At 42.4% G+C, this 15,422-nt stretch overlaps 1 protein-coding gene across 2 annotated transcripts in view; it reads right to left on the bottom strand.

The window, feature by feature from the left end:
• Nucleotides 1-3,215: 3,215 nt before the first annotated feature.
• The window catches only part of ankrd27 (ankyrin repeat domain 27 (VPS9 domain)), a 64,570-nt gene continuing 52,363 nt past the window's right edge, over nucleotides 3,216-15,422 (bottom strand). For both annotated transcript variants that reach the window (XM_084059012.1, XM_084059013.1), the window contains 7 exons: nucleotides 14,160-14,354; nucleotides 11,924-12,043; nucleotides 10,853-11,026; nucleotides 9,496-9,589; nucleotides 7,301-7,376; nucleotides 6,559-6,622; nucleotides 3,216-5,026 (listed from right to left, as the gene is read on the bottom strand). In XM_084059012.1, the coding sequence (XP_083915138.1) occupies nucleotides 4,169-5,026; nucleotides 6,559-6,622; nucleotides 7,301-7,376; nucleotides 9,496-9,589; nucleotides 10,853-11,026; nucleotides 11,924-12,043; nucleotides 14,160-14,354 (1,581 nt within the window). In that variant the 3' untranslated portion in view covers nucleotides 3,216-4,168. The remainder of the gene's footprint in view (nucleotides 5,027-6,558; nucleotides 6,623-7,300; nucleotides 7,377-9,495; nucleotides 9,590-10,852; nucleotides 11,027-11,923; nucleotides 12,044-14,159; nucleotides 14,355-15,422) is intronic.

Raw genomic sequence — 15,422 nt, 5'->3', positions numbered from 1 at the left:
TGGTATCAAGCTCTTGACCAGCTCTTCACTGGCCAGCTGACCAAGACACCACTGCCCTCTAGTGGCCTCAGTTGGTTAAAGAGAACCAGCCCCCAGACATACAGGATCACACATGGAAGTATAGAAACTACACTTTAGTAATGTGAACTACAGCAGTGGTTCTCAACCTTTTCAGGCCACGACCCCCCAAAATAATCATATTTGAACTGGGGACCCCCCCCCCCAGACACACACACACCCTGAAAAGCACTTGTAATTGTTGGAGTTGAGGCGTTAACATTTAGTTTGACTCGGTTCCACAGTGAAAATATCCAAAGTACAAGCAATTTTCACAATGTTTGCCTCTTTTTTGGGTAATATTTGACAATTTGGCCAAATGTTCGACCATTTTTTATAGTATAGTTTGTTGGTTACTTTAGACACAGTAATGGTCTTATTATTATTATTATTTCTTTTTTTCATTTTAGAGGTATTTAAAAAGGTCTTAAAAGTCCTTAAATGGTCACTTTATAAATGTGCAGATACCCTGTATACACTTATACTGTATGTTTGTTTGTTTGCCGTTGAGTGAGAAAACAATGTTACACATTAGGCTAATCATCTGGGGATCCCCCAAAACAAACTATTTGGGGGCTTCCGACCCCCAGTTTGGGAACCACTGAACTACGGTATAGTGAGATTCATCCACAGATGCAAACATTCTCTAATGAATCCAAATCCTACAAACGCACACACAGTGTCTCGTGTTAAATAGTTGTAAGCGTCTAGTGCGTGGGACATTGTGCAGAGTCAGACTGCAGTGTGGAAAGGTGACGATACACTACAGTAGCTATTCTATTATATTTTCATACAACTGGCTACAATAAGTTTGCAGGTGGAGCAATATTTGCTAATCTGTGTTAACCCATTAAGACCTGGGGGCGATTCCTAAAAATGTTTTCTAAATCCTAACAGTTTTTGGAAAAAAAATCCCAAACCTTTTTTTCCCAAGATTTTTCACAAATAGCAGATCTACAAGCTCGTAGCGCGGCACTTGGTGCCGTGCTATGAGCTTGTATATCTGCTATTTTTGAATAGCCAAAGAAATCTAAAGTGACACAAATGCGTTCCAGGTCTTGGGTTAAAGGCCTCTACTGATAAACACATCAACCTTAAGGGAATGGAGGCTAATTTCTCCAAATAGTATACAGTACGTTTCAATTGAGAACCACCGTTTCACAAAAGTGCCATCCACTCTTATAGGAACACTTCATCCAAAAAGGTTTTGAGTTTTTGTCACATTCTTGAGCCAATAATCCAATATTTGACTAAATTGAAGTTAATAGGAAATAGCAATCTTAACTAGAGCAAAACCATATGTTTAAACCATTCTCTTTGAACCTCAATCATCAGTAGGCTCATCAGTGATGACACTGTGAGAGTTGTTTTGGAGTTTATATTATTCTTTTATATGGTTTTATTTTGGTCTATCGCAGCTGGGTCAATATCCACTCAGGAATACGACAACTAAAGAATCTCCATGAATTCAAGGCTTCGTGGGGTGTGTACATTTTTTTGGATGAAGAATTTCTTTAAGGCTAATTCATTTTTTACAACTTTTTTTTCAGTTAGAAAATATGCCATTTCTGTCAAGCAACACTTGAAAAGTGTCATATGACAAAGTATAAAGTGTCATATGACAAAGTATATATTGGCCTACTAACGAATGGTGACAAAATAAAAAATCTTGCATTAGAGTCGGTCAAATCTATCATTTGAATTCGTCTAGTAAAACATTGAATTTGGAAAATAACTTATATTGTTGTTACCAAGAATGGCAACAGGTCATAAATAAGACAACATAAAGATAAGTGATAAAACAAATGAGTGGTAGTAGTACAACATAAAAATGGCAACAACAACCTACTTTCTGTAAATTAAATCAAAACTATGGCCAGTATTCAAGTGCAAAAATAAAACGTGTATCAATCCATTTCCTCAAATGAAATGTATTTTGTGTATAGTGGGTTACAGTAACACAATAAAACATATCTCATGGTTTGCATCCCTTTTGTATGAAGGCTAGAGGAAAAAGTGCTTTAAAAAATAAGATTAAAAAAAAGAAAGAATCTTGACAAAATGGATTGAGGAATTGTTCCAAGAAAACAAGCTACAACGGCACCAGACTGGCTTGCTGGCTCTGTCGGACTGTAAAGCCTAATTTAAACTCCATGGAACGAAGGTGTCGCTTGCCCCATCAGTTCTTTTTTTCAGATCTCTGCACACTCAAGTTGTTTGATTTTCAACCAGCAAGCAACCAGGCCGTCGAGAAGCGCCTGTGCCCGAGAATTGCTGGTAGTTTGCGCGGTCACACCGCACCACTGGTGGTATAGCCAGGCATTAAGAGGGAGACCAGCTCAGTGGCCCTGTGGTGAGAGCAGGGGTCTTCAACAGGGGGTCCGGGACCCCTAAGGGGTCCTCAGAGCTACTATACGCCAAATCTTTGTGTGATAGGATTTAGTTTTTTTTTACATTAACCACTTGAACCCTAGAATTCCTCTTCTGAGGGGACCATTAGCCGAAAATAGCAGATCTACAAGCTCTCAACGCCTCGCGCTGCGAGGCGTTGAGAGCTTGTAGATCGGCTATTTTTGGCAAAGAGGCTATAGGTGTAGAGGGGAAAAAAGAGCAGACTAAGTAAAAAAAAACATTAATCTGAAACACAATTGTATACAATATAGAGTAAGGGGGTCCCTGCTTCATCTCTCTCTCAGCTAGGGGGTCCTTGGCCTGAAAACGTTGAAGACCCGTGGGTTAGAGTGTCCGCCCTGAGAATGGGAGGTCGGGGGTTCGAATTCCCCGGGCCGCGGGTCATATCAAAAACAAAAACAAAATGGGACCCAGTGCCTCTCTGCTTGGCACTCAGCATCAAAGGGTTCCAGTGGGGGGGGGTAACTAAGTCCCTGTGACGTATACTAGCGTCACGTCCAGGGGATGTACTTGTACATCAAGCTGCCTCACGCTACAGAAACAGGAGATACAGAGCTCAGCTTACTTCTTATCCCATTAAGACCTGAGGCGATTCTTAAAAAGTTTCAGTTTTTTGAAAAAAAATCTAAAAACGTTTTTTTCAAGATTTTTCAAAAATAGCAGATCTACAAGCTCATAGCGCGGCACTCGGTGCCGCGCTATGAGCTTGTATATCTGCTATTTTTGAATAGCCAAACAAACCTTAAGTGACACATATGCGTTCCAGGTCTTAATGGGTTGTTAGAGGGAGAGCGTTTCATCGCATTTGCCGATTAAAAACAAATGTGTGAACCGGGAAATGTATTTCGACGGCATTTATGAGAGAGAGAGAGAGAGAGAAAAGGCTAGAGAGGCAGTGTGTGTGTGTGTGTGTGTGTGTGTGTGTGTGCGTGAGAGAGAGAGAGAAAGCTGGCACTTCACGAACACACTCATTTCTGGCAAAACGATTGATAAGATGACAGACACCCTTTTTATTTGTCATGGTAGATTTAGTTCTTGTGGTGAGTTTTGTGCCCATAATGATCTGGGGTCGAATGTGACACATCAGAAACAAAAACAAAAAGGTATACTATACTCGTCTACTGGCAGTGGGAAAGGAGTCAATCACCAATTCTTTTTTTGTTGGATTTCCTATGTAAAAAAAAAGCAACAAAAAAAACCTTGCATATCGTTGCTGTTGGGCAGAAAATCTCCAAATTTAAACGTTCTGTTATTTTTCATAAATTAACATGAGGATTTCACCCGACGGAGACGATATACACGCTATAATTTTGGTGGAAAAAGGGGTATAATGTTATTATCACTATTCAGCCAGTATGGTAAAGAGCTATTTCCTCTGACACAGCTCATCGTTAGCTGTCATGTGTTGGGAGCATACTTTTTAAAAATAAGACGTTTACGATCTGATCTCAGTTAGGCAGAACAAGACAGCTTGGTCTGTTGAGGCCTTTAGGCAAGCGACACTGTCGTGCGATGGAGTATAAATTAAAGCTTAAGTAGGTGTGTGTGTGTGTGTGCGTGTGTGTGTGTGTGTGTGTGTGTGTGTAAGAGAGCGAGAGAGAGAGCTCTGCCTCTAGTAGAAATGGAGATCGAGTCCACTGTTCCTTTTTAGTCAAGTCCCTCAACAGACCCGCCTGTTGCGCTAGTGACTCAGTCCGTGTCACTCCGCGGACGGGTGAGTAACTTTCTCGTCGTCCCCTCCGGTGTCATTGGGAGAGAGGGCTTGAAATGACCTGCAGGGCGCGGGCGGGAGACCAGAGTCTTCCTGCGTTTCCGACTGACACGTCTGCTGGCTCTGGTCGGGGGTCAGAGGCGACTCGAGCTGGCGGTGCGTTTGGGAGGACTCGTCGTGCTCCCCAGACGTGAGCCTAACATCAGCTCCCTGGATGTGTGTGTTGCTGTTGTCACTGTTCAAAGTACGCGCGGGATCGGACTCGACGGCGGGCGCGTCCGCCGGAGAGGGGGACCCCGTGATCCGGTGATCGCGTGTCCGAGTCGACTCGCCGCAGTCGTCCGGCTGTGAGTCCTCGCTCCAGGGCTGCTGCGACGCAGGCAGCTCGCACTCGGCGTGGCCAGGACAAGCCTCGCAGGAGTCGTGTACGCGCGAGCCGCCGCCGCCGTTGTCCAGTCGCGGGTCGGAGGGTTCCCTCTCCGCCGTCTCGTCTCTCGGACGGTTTTCCGTAGACGCCTGCTGCACGGGCGGCCGCTCCGGCACGTCTGATGTCTGCTGACATAAATCGCCGTTTGAGCCTCGAGCGAGAGCGGAGCCGCCGCCGGCTGCGTCTACGACGTGCGTCAGAGAGGACGAGGCGAGGGGCGCAGCGGTGTTCTCGGCCGTCTCTCCGCCCCCCGCCCGGGGGGGCGACGGCGGAGGCTGCTGCTCAATGTCTACGGTGTGACAGCGGCTCAGGGTTTTCTCGCGGTCGGCGTGCCTGGTGTCAGGGCTCTGGGAGCGGCTGAACGGGCTGCTGGTCTCCACCGTCTCCCCTCGCCTCAGCCTCCTCCGGTCTGGTCTCGCCTAGAAAAAAACAAGATAAGAGTCGACTTAAAGGACAACTTTGTTTTTTTACAACCAAGGTTTATGTTTTAGCTTGTAATTAAAGTAAATAAAAGATGAGTGTTAAAATGTTTTCATTTACTGCTTTCTATAGTTTTAGCAATTTTCGTGACTTTTTTTTACAGTGGGCGAGGGCATTCGGGCAGGTGGCTAATATGTATTTTTTTTACAAAATAACCTGGCGATTTCTTTATTATCATTTACAGTAGCTCTTCTAGCCCACAATAACGCACTGGCCAACTCTCTGGCCATCAAAGACCACAGGTGTAAAAAAAATACATGCCCGAATGCCCCCGCCCACTGTAAAAAAAGATCGGAAAAATTGCTAAAACTATAGAAAGTAGTAGATGAAAAAAATGTAACCCTCATCTTTTATTCACTTTAATTACAAGCTAAAACATAAACCTTGGTTGTAAAAAAACAAAGTTTAAGTCCTTTAAGTGAAAGATCTGCATCATGGTTCTCGATCACAGGGTCATTCCTTCGTGCCGGCTGCCATGAAGCTGTACAATGACACTAATGCTCGATCCACTACCAGGCGTCCTGCCCGGTTCATGGTCCAATGGACCAATATGACTGTGGTTCTTAATGTGGACTCTTATCCCCGTGGACTAAGCACTAATGCAGGGGTCTTCAACAGGGGGTCCGGGACCACTAGGGGGTCCTCAGAGCTACTATAGGGGGTCCGCCAAATCTTTGTGTGATAGGATTTAGTTTTTTACATTAACCACTTGAACCCTAGAATTCCTTTTCTGAGGGGAACATTAGCCGAAAATAGCAGATCTACAAGCTCTCAACGCCTCGCAGCGTGAGGCGTTGAGAGCTTGTAGATCGGCTATTTTTGGGAAAGAGGCTATAGGTGTAGAGGGAAAAAATGGCAGACTAAGTAAAAAAATAACTTTAACCTGAAACACAATTTTATACAATATAGAGGGGGTCCCTGCTTCATCTCTCTCTCAGCTAGGGGGTCCTTGGCCTGAAAACGTTGAATACTCCAGCACTAATGAATAATGACAATGTGACTCGTGTACTGGTGTCTCTGTATCTTTCATTGCTGTGTTCTCATTGTCTGTTCTTTTTTTGTCTGTAGTTTGACTGCGGTTAACTGCCTTGGTGACAACATTCCCCTCGTGAGATCAATAAAGGCCTATCCATCTATGCTATTCCAGTGATTCTCAACTCTTATAACGTCTCTGTCGGATGTAAACCTCATACTGTATCTCCAAAACTGTTATTTTTCAGGATTCAAATTCAAAAATCTACATCTACAAGCTCGAAACGCGTCGTTTCGAGCTTGTAGATCTGCTACTTATGATGCTGTTCTGTTGTATGACGCTGTAGTATGATCAAGTAGGGCATTAATTTACGATGGAGATCTGCCCGACAGCAACGATATTCAACTTAGAAAGATTCTTATTCTGACCCGAAATGAATGTGGTTTTCTGAAGTGGACAAGCCAGAAGATGAACCCTGAAGATGAACCCTGAAGTTACCTGGCCGAGGTTTGGTGAGCGTCTGGTGGGCGGACTGGAGGAGCCTTTCTTCATCTGCTGACACCTTCACATTAGAAGGAAAAAAAAAAAAACACAAAAATGTTTCATCCATTTCAACCAAAATAATAAAACCATACAGACACAATGTCCACATTCATCTCAGTCATACATGGGCAACTGGCGGCCCGGGGGCCACGTGCGGCCCTCACCTTCACTTAATGCGGCCCACAGGTTAATATCAGAATACTGATATATTATTGACAGCTGTTACAATTCTAAACATGACCCGCTTTAATTACTTCAGTCTATATTAGTAGTAGCTTAATGACTAGTATTACAATTCTATTGTCTTTTCTATTGGCATTTTTTTTGTATTTAAGTTCATAAAGTTAACATAAGTATAACTAAATGCATTTGAAATTAAATAAAAATGTAACTTTTCAGGATTCCAATGCAAAAATAGAACAAGAAAAAATCTAAATTCCAATTCAAAAATAGCAAAAATAGCAGATCTACAAGCTCAAAACGTGTCGCATTGAGCTTGTAGGTCTGCTATTTTTGCTACTTTTGTGTGGCATAGAATGGCCCGACAGTATATACAATGTGGCCCTCTGGAGTGAGTGTGGAAATATAGTGGCCCTCTCCATCATCAAAGTTGCATCACCCCTGATCTAAGTCATTCTTTTTTTGGGAGCTGCTCATGCATCCAATCATGAGACAAAAGGAAAGCTGAAAAGTGTACCGGGTGATGGACTGGGCCAGTTTGTGTCTCCTTCCTTCGTTGTCCTGGGACTTGAGATGCTGGACGATGGAGTGGGCTGAGAAGTGGAAAACACAGGTCAAAGCTGTCATTATTGATGGTCGGAGAGAGAAGAGTGTAAGAGCCTAGATGGGTGAAAACCATTCACACCTATTTCTTGTGTATCCCATTAAGATTCTGATTCAGAATCAGAATCAGGTGATGTGACAATAAACCTGATTCTGATTCTGATTCTCTAGATACCAAGGCCCTCATTGGAAACACGTCCGCAAGGACTTTCATGAAAGGACCTGTTAGACAAAGTATTTTAAATGTAACTGTGCTGTTTTGCATTTTTTTTGCCTAATAAAATATTCAATCAATTATTCAATCAAGACCTGAGGCCATCTTCTGAAAAACTATATCAGCTTGTTGCTGTATCAGTGGTGCTCAAACTTTTTCATTTCAAAAAGATATAAATGTCAAAAGTTATATGTATTTGGTCGCCGACCCCCAACTCAAAATATTTTGTTCCAGGGACCCCCAGAGGCAAAGATTTAGGTACAAAAAATCTTCTTATTTTTTTTTAGATTTGCACACATTTTCATGATTTTTCAAAAATAGCACATGACACTTTGTGCCACGCTATGAGCTTGTATACCTGCTATTTTTTTAATATACAAAGTATAAAATACTGGTTAAAGTGGTTGAAATCTAAAATGTCACAGATGCTTTTCTGGTTTTAATGTGTTGTTATTACAGTATGTGACCATGGGGTGGCGCAGGTATTTAAGTGTGAAGTTCACTGTTCTTGTCAGAAGGGCAAAAGGTTTTTGACCGCTGTCTCTGTCTCTGTGGCACAAAAAATATGTTTGGCTGCATGTTTGATTCATCTGTTAAAAGAGTCATTTGAATAATGTTGCTTATTGCACTGTGGAGCTAATAAAAAACACTATATCTGTCTGCATGAAGAACTGCATGCATCGTATGCAGTGGTGGAAAAAAGTACTCAAATGTAAAAGTACCAATACTGCAATATAAAAATACTCTGCTACAAGTAAAAGTCCAGAATCAAAAAATGACTTGAGTAAAAGTACAAAAGTATTGGCATCAAAATGTACTTAAAGTACCAAAAGTAAAAGTACTAAATATCTGAAAATAGCAGATCTACAAGCTCACAACGCGTCGCATCGCGACGCGTTGTGAGCTTGTAGATCTGCTATTTTCAAATAGCCTATGTATAAAATAGGGCTAAAGTGGTTAATGTATGTTTTATAACATCATAATTTACATCTGCAAAGTAACTAGTAACTAAAGTTTCCAAATAATTGTAGTGGAGTAAAAGTACAATATTTGCCTCTGAGATGTAGTGGAGTAGAAGTAAAAGTACTGAAAACGGGAAATACTCCAGTAAAGTAAAGATTCCTCAAAATTGTACTTAAGTACAGTACTTGAGTAAATGTGCTTATCGTATGCCTTGACCACTGACACACAGCGAACGCTATGGTAATCACAGTCAAACAAACAAGCAGCGCGTCAGCCAGGTCCAGCTTGGGGTTCAAACCCCTCAGTAGCTAGTATTAGACTGAGCTTCTATTTATGAGCTTCTTTAAATTACAAGCTCATAGCGCGGCACTCGGTGCCAAATAATGAATAACCAAATAAATCTAAAAATGACACAGATGCGTTTTCCGTCTTAACCCTTTAAGACCTGAAGCCGATTCTACATGTCTCCTAAATCCCAACAGTTTTCTGAAAAACGTATGTTTCTGTATCAGTGGTGCTCAATCTTTTTCATGTCAAGGACCCCCAAAATGATATGTATTTGGCCGCGGACCCCCATCAAAATATGTTGTTCCAGGGACCCCCAGAAGCAAAGATTTGAGTTAAAAATGTTCGCTTAAAAAATATATATATTCAAAGATTTGCACACATTTTCACGGTTTTTCAAAAATAGCAGATCTACAAGCTCGTAGCGCGGCACTCGGTGCCGCGCTACGAGCTTGTAGATCTGCTATTTTTGAATAGCCCAAAGTGTAAAATAATGCTTTTTAGCTCAAATCTAAAAATGACACAGATGCGTTTTCCGGTCTTAATGGGTTAATACAAATGAATACCTTCATAGTGATGAGACCTACATTCACGCACATTTTGCGGAGTTAAAAAAAAACACGTTTCTAAAATGTTATCTTCCTTACCCAGAGCACCTTTGGGCACAGAGAGGAGTTTGATTGGTTCGGCGTCGGGGGACAGCCCGGAGGCCTTCTGCAGAGCCCTGAGGATCTCAGTATTCTGGACGGGTAGACAATTAAATATCATTAAAAGTATCGTTAGTATTGTTAGTAACATCAGTTCTCATGGGGTTATGTTTTCACCACATCCCATTAGTATGTACGGATTCAAGCTAAATAAAATCTCACCACTGAAAAATATGTTATATGGACGATTTGTATAACAGTGTGAAAGGACCCCACACCCCACACACACACACACACACACACACACTAGCGCTGATGCCAAAAACGTTTATAAACGTTTTTGGCAAAAAGAATCTAATTTTCTTTTTTTTTTGGGGGGGGGGGGTTCCGTTTTTCCGTTCGGCCGATTCTAAAAACGGCTTCTAAAACCTAACCTCGGTTTTCTGAAAACGTGTTGCTATGTATGTAGGCCTATAGCAACAACTAATGAGACACAGAGGTGGATTCAAAGGTATAACAACGTATAGGTTACAGCAGGTCTAAATGGGTTAAGATCAGAGGTCAAGGCTACAGGGCAAAAATACATGATCAGTGGAAATGGCATTCCCCTCTCATTTTGACTTATAAGTAGGGTGACCACCCGTCCCGAAATTCGCGGGACAGTCCCGAAATTGGACCCTCTGTCCCACGTCCCGCACAAGTAGAGCAATGTCCCGAAAATCAAAGATATATGAAAAAAAAAAAAAGATTTTTTTGATAATAAATCGGTAACATCAGGCAAAAATAAGAATTAAATAACATAACCCTAACCTAACCCTAATCTTAACCCTAAAACCGAAATAAAGAAACCAAAAACTGGAAAAAAACGAACCCAACCCGCCCAGAACCGCGCAAAAAAAATCGTGCACGGGAGGTCCTCATGCACGCGCGCGCGCGATGTCCCGCGGAACGGGTACGTATGTCCCTCAATGGGTCTGTTTGAAGGTGGTCACCCTACTTATAAGTGGGCTTTCGGTTCTTAAGAAAGGTGCAAAGGAATATTACATCAAAACCTATTAGTAGTACCGTAGTATTATTTGTCCTTTTACGTCCTGTATAATGCAACGCTGACAGGATTTGATGTTTGTTTTCTACTCTATAATATATGTATGTATGTCAGTGTGCTGCAGATCAAAGCATCTGCTAAACCAGTGGTTCCCAAACGTTTCAGCTCGAGACCGAAAAGAGGAATTTGTCGTCTCCCTGGGACCCAAACTAGTGAAAATAGCAGACCTACAAGCTCACAACGTGTCGCGATGCGACACGTTGTGAGCTTGTAGATCGGCAATTTTCACAACTTTTTTAACCATATAGCTACCTTGCCACCCATCTCGTGGGCACAGTCCAGCGGGGTCCTCTGCCTCTTGTTCCTCAGGTGGGCCACGGCCCCCCCGTTCAGCAGCCCCTCCACCAGGGCCAGGTGGCCCCCCCTCACCGCCTCGTGGAGGGCCGTGTTCCCCTGGTTGTTGGCCACGTTCACCAGGGCATTACTCTGCACACACACACACACACACACACACACACACACACACACACACACACACACACACACACACACACACACACACACACACACACACACACACACACACACACACACACACACACACACACACACACAGTGATGCTGTGTTAAAAAAAAATTGCTGGGGACCCCCTGGAACCCCCTCAAGGGTGAGGTAATGCGACATTACACACACAGAGATGGATAAAGATTCATTACTCTACACACAGGGATGGACAGACACAGAGATGGATAAAGATTCATTACTGTACACACAGAGATGGACAGACACAGAGATGGATAAAGATTCATTACTCTACACACAGGGATGGACAGACACAGAGATGGACAATGAGGCATTACTCTACACACAGAGATGGACAGACACAGAGATGGATAAAGATTCATTACTCTACACACAGAGATGGACAGACACAGAGATGGACAATGAGGCACGTCGCAATTCGACGTGTTGTGAGCTTGTAGATGGACTATTTTCAGCTAAGATATTTGGTGCGGAGGGAAAAAAAGCCTGCAGGGTTTAAGTGGTTAATGTCACAGCTTTTAATTTTATTTAACCTTTATTGAACCAGTAAAAGCACGTTGAGACAAAGTCTCTTTTATGAGTGTGAACTGGCCAAGAGGTAGATAAAATGACACAGCTTTGGCGAACCTGGAAATGCTGTTGTCTACAGCCCACCTTAGTGCAGGGCTATTGTACTTAACTACAACTAACAGTGAGGATGTGTGTATTCGCATGTCTGTCTGTCTGTCTGTCTGCCTGTCTGTCTCTGTCTGTGTGTTTCAGTGTGTGCGTGCGTGCGTGCGTGCGTGTGCGTGTGTGTGTGTGTGTGTGCGTGCGTGCGTGCGTGTGTGCGTCATTACCTGGATGAGAGTGGTAGCTATGTCCAGGTGGCCCTTGAGGCAGGCGTGGATCAGAGGGGTGTTCCCATAGTGATCCTTTTTGTTCAGCTTTGCGTTGCACTCCAGCAGTGAGCGCACCACCTGAGACAAAACCATTCATGAATGCACAGGAAGGTCAATTAGAGCCAACAGAATAGATGAACCATTTGTGAGTATTTACAGAATTCTCAACAACTGGAGGCACATTTGTACTTCATCACTTGACAATTTTCCTCCACAAAAAAAAAGACAAACATCATTTTCAAATAATAGTTTTCTGTTGAAAATGTAATGTTTAGGCATACCACTACCACTACATGAATGTAGTGTGTTTGCACCGGCCGCATAATGGTTGCAACATATGCGGTTTGTTTGATTCCAGCCAGAGTCAAGCGTTGCACACTTAATGTCTCTCTAAACTCTCCTAAAGCATAATATACTGTACAGACAGGTGGCAAAATAAAGGAAAAACTCCAATAGATGAGTGGAGAAATAAGGGCATCTGCTTCCATGCAGGCTGGCGTATTGCATGATACAATTAAGCAAATAAAATCCAATCATTCTCTGTGACATGTAGAGAAATTAAATGAATGACAAAATGTTCTTTCTCAGGTGACAGAGAATGTCAATGCAGGGAATGGAAACGACATAGAGAGGACTATTATAGTAGGGTTGTAGTGCATTAAACCCCTCATTGCAAAAATAGCATAGGCACTGGTCTATAGAGCCGTGGAAAAATGTGATATGGTCAGATGAGTCATCCACAAGTCCTCCATATGTTTGATAAGTGGGTGGTGAGTGGGCCTATACCAAGAGATTGCTACAGTGAAAGACTATCCATTGTCTTTGCAGGAAAGAAAATTCTATCCAGCAATGTTATGGATTCCCTGTGAGAAAGGGGCTTATTCCATTAAATCCAGGGACGTAACTCTGTCATTTTGATTTCTTTGGCTATTAAAAAATAGCAGATCAAGCTCAAAGCGCGGCACTGATTGCCGTGCTATGAGCTTGTAGATCTGCTATTTTTGAAAAATCTTGAAAATTTGTGCAAATCTTTGAATAATATATATTTTTTCAAAGCGAACATTTGTAACTCAAATCTTTACTTCTGGGGGGGTCCCTGGAACAACATATTTTACAAATGTTCGCTTTTAAAAATATGTATTTAAAGATTTGCACAAATCTTCACGATTTTTCAAAAATAGATTGCAGATATACAAGCTCATTGCGCAGCACTCGGTGACGTGCTACGAGCTTGTAGATCTGTTATTTTTGAAAAGCCAAAGAAATCAAAAAATGACACACAGATGCGTTCCAGGTCTTAATGGGTTAAGACACTTGTGTGTCGGATTTTCCTTTAATTTGTCACCATCAGCCTGATTTATGTTCCATGTGGCCCCATGTCGCCACGTGTTGTGAGCTTGTACACTAGGTCGGCTATTCTCTGGGCTTACCACCTCCAACACCACCATCACGCGACATGTAAGCAGTGGTGGAAAAAGTACTCAAATTCTGTACTTAAGTAAAAGTACCAATACTGCAATATAAAAATACTCTGTTCCAAGAAAAAGTCCAGAATTAAAAATGTACTTGAGTAAAAGTACAAAAGTATTGGCATCAAAATGTACTTAAAGTACCAAAAGTAAAAGTACTAAATATTTGAAAATAGCCGATCTACAAGCTCACAACGCGTCGCGATGCGACGCGTTGTGAGCTTGTAGATAGGCTATTTTCAAATAGCCTATGTATAAAATGTGTTTAGAGTGGTTAAAGGGGTAATCCACCCATTTTCAATATTTAACTATGTCATTAATATAGCATAAAAGAGTTGTGTGGAAATAAGAAAAAAGTTCCCCCCTTTCTGTGTTGCCTTGAACTGGAGGATTGATTGTGGGTTTAACATTGCAAATTACACCATGATGAGTCATCACAGTGTAATGGGTGGATTTCCCCTTTAATGTATGTATTATATCATTTATATCTGAAAAGCAACTACTGTAGTAACTAAAGTTTTCAAGTAAATGTAGGAGTAAAAGTACAATATTTGCCTCTGAGATGTAGTGGAGTAGAAGTAAAAGTATTGGAAATTGGAAATACTCAAGTAAAGTACAAATACCTCAAAATTGTACTTAAGTACAGTACTTAAGTAAATGTACTTAGTTACTTTCCACCACTGCATGTAAGTACGATTGAAACGGGCTTTACATTACACCTCTACCTGTATGTGGCTGTTCTGGCTGGCCAGGTGCAGAGGCGTGGCGCTCTGGCTGTTGCGGGCGTTGACGTTGGCCCCGTGGCGGGTCAGCAGGCTGACCAGAGCCGTGTGGCCGTGCAGCGCGGCCACGTGGAGCGGGGAGAAGCCGTCGGCACTGCTGCTGTTCACACCCAGACCGCTGGCCTGCAGGCTGGCCAGCTGACAAACACACAAAACACACGTTACAAGTTATAACCCAATGCAGTTCCAACTCCTCACAAATACTAGAGATCTGCAAGTGCAGCGTGTTCAAATCCAGGGGGCTGGTCACGATTATGGCATTTTCTGCTGTAGTTGAACGTTGGGACATTATGAATAAAAATGACATTTCACAGTTTAGATATGATATGGCTATTTATTTCTACATGAATAGTGGATATAGCCGTTCTACTTGTAGATCTGCTATTTTCACTTATTTTTTTAATGTTTGAAAATATTTTTTTAAATGTTCTAACAGGGAAATGATTATGACGATCATACAAAAAAAAAAAAATGGTCTCAAATAATTGCGATTAGGCAATTATGTAATAATTGTATAAAATGAGGCAACATTGACACTGTAACCTTGTAATATCTCAGTGCGATGTGTATAATATTATGTGTGACTGGCAGAACCTTCTGTGTAGGAGCATAGAGGGTGCACTGGCCCAGAGGATGTGTATACAGCTCCGGGCTATGGTCGATGCTTACACCCCCTGCCCGACCACTGCGGTCTGCCACCTCGGGGTGACTGATTGCCTCGTCACTCAAGGGTCCTTCTGGTCGATCGACACGGTCACGACTTTTCTCTGTTCTGGCCCCACTAACCCTAACCCTAACCTAACCCTCAGGACAGCAGAGACACTGCACCCTTTCCGTAAGTCAGTACCTTTGGAGACTTTGGCAAAGAAATTGCCCACAATACATTGCGCAGTGGGAGTTACCAGAGGACGCCGACGCCACGGTGCCCGGATTTAAAAGGGAAAGAGGCCTTTCTTCTGCAACGTCGCGAGAAATAAATGCAGAATTAAGAGGCACAGGGGCGAGCGGGGCGACCACCGGTCTCAGTAGGAGGGGGGGGGGGGGGAATTCATGTCATGGCATCAGGCCAGGGTTCATTAGTGAGGAAAATGGAATAAAAAAATAAAAAGAAGTTCAGTTGAACGTTTGAGAACCTGCAAAAAGCAGGTTTTTGAGGGATTATTTTTATTTATTATTTATTTTATTACTAAAAGAAAAATTGTAATA

This window comes from Gymnoscopelus microlampas, assembly GCF_963454915.1.
Source record: "Gymnoscopelus microlampas genome assembly, chromosome: 6".
Taxonomy (NCBI): Eukaryota; Metazoa; Chordata; class Actinopteri; order Myctophiformes; family Myctophidae; genus Gymnoscopelus; species Gymnoscopelus microlampas.
This window is presented reverse-complemented; position numbering and strand designations above follow the sequence as displayed.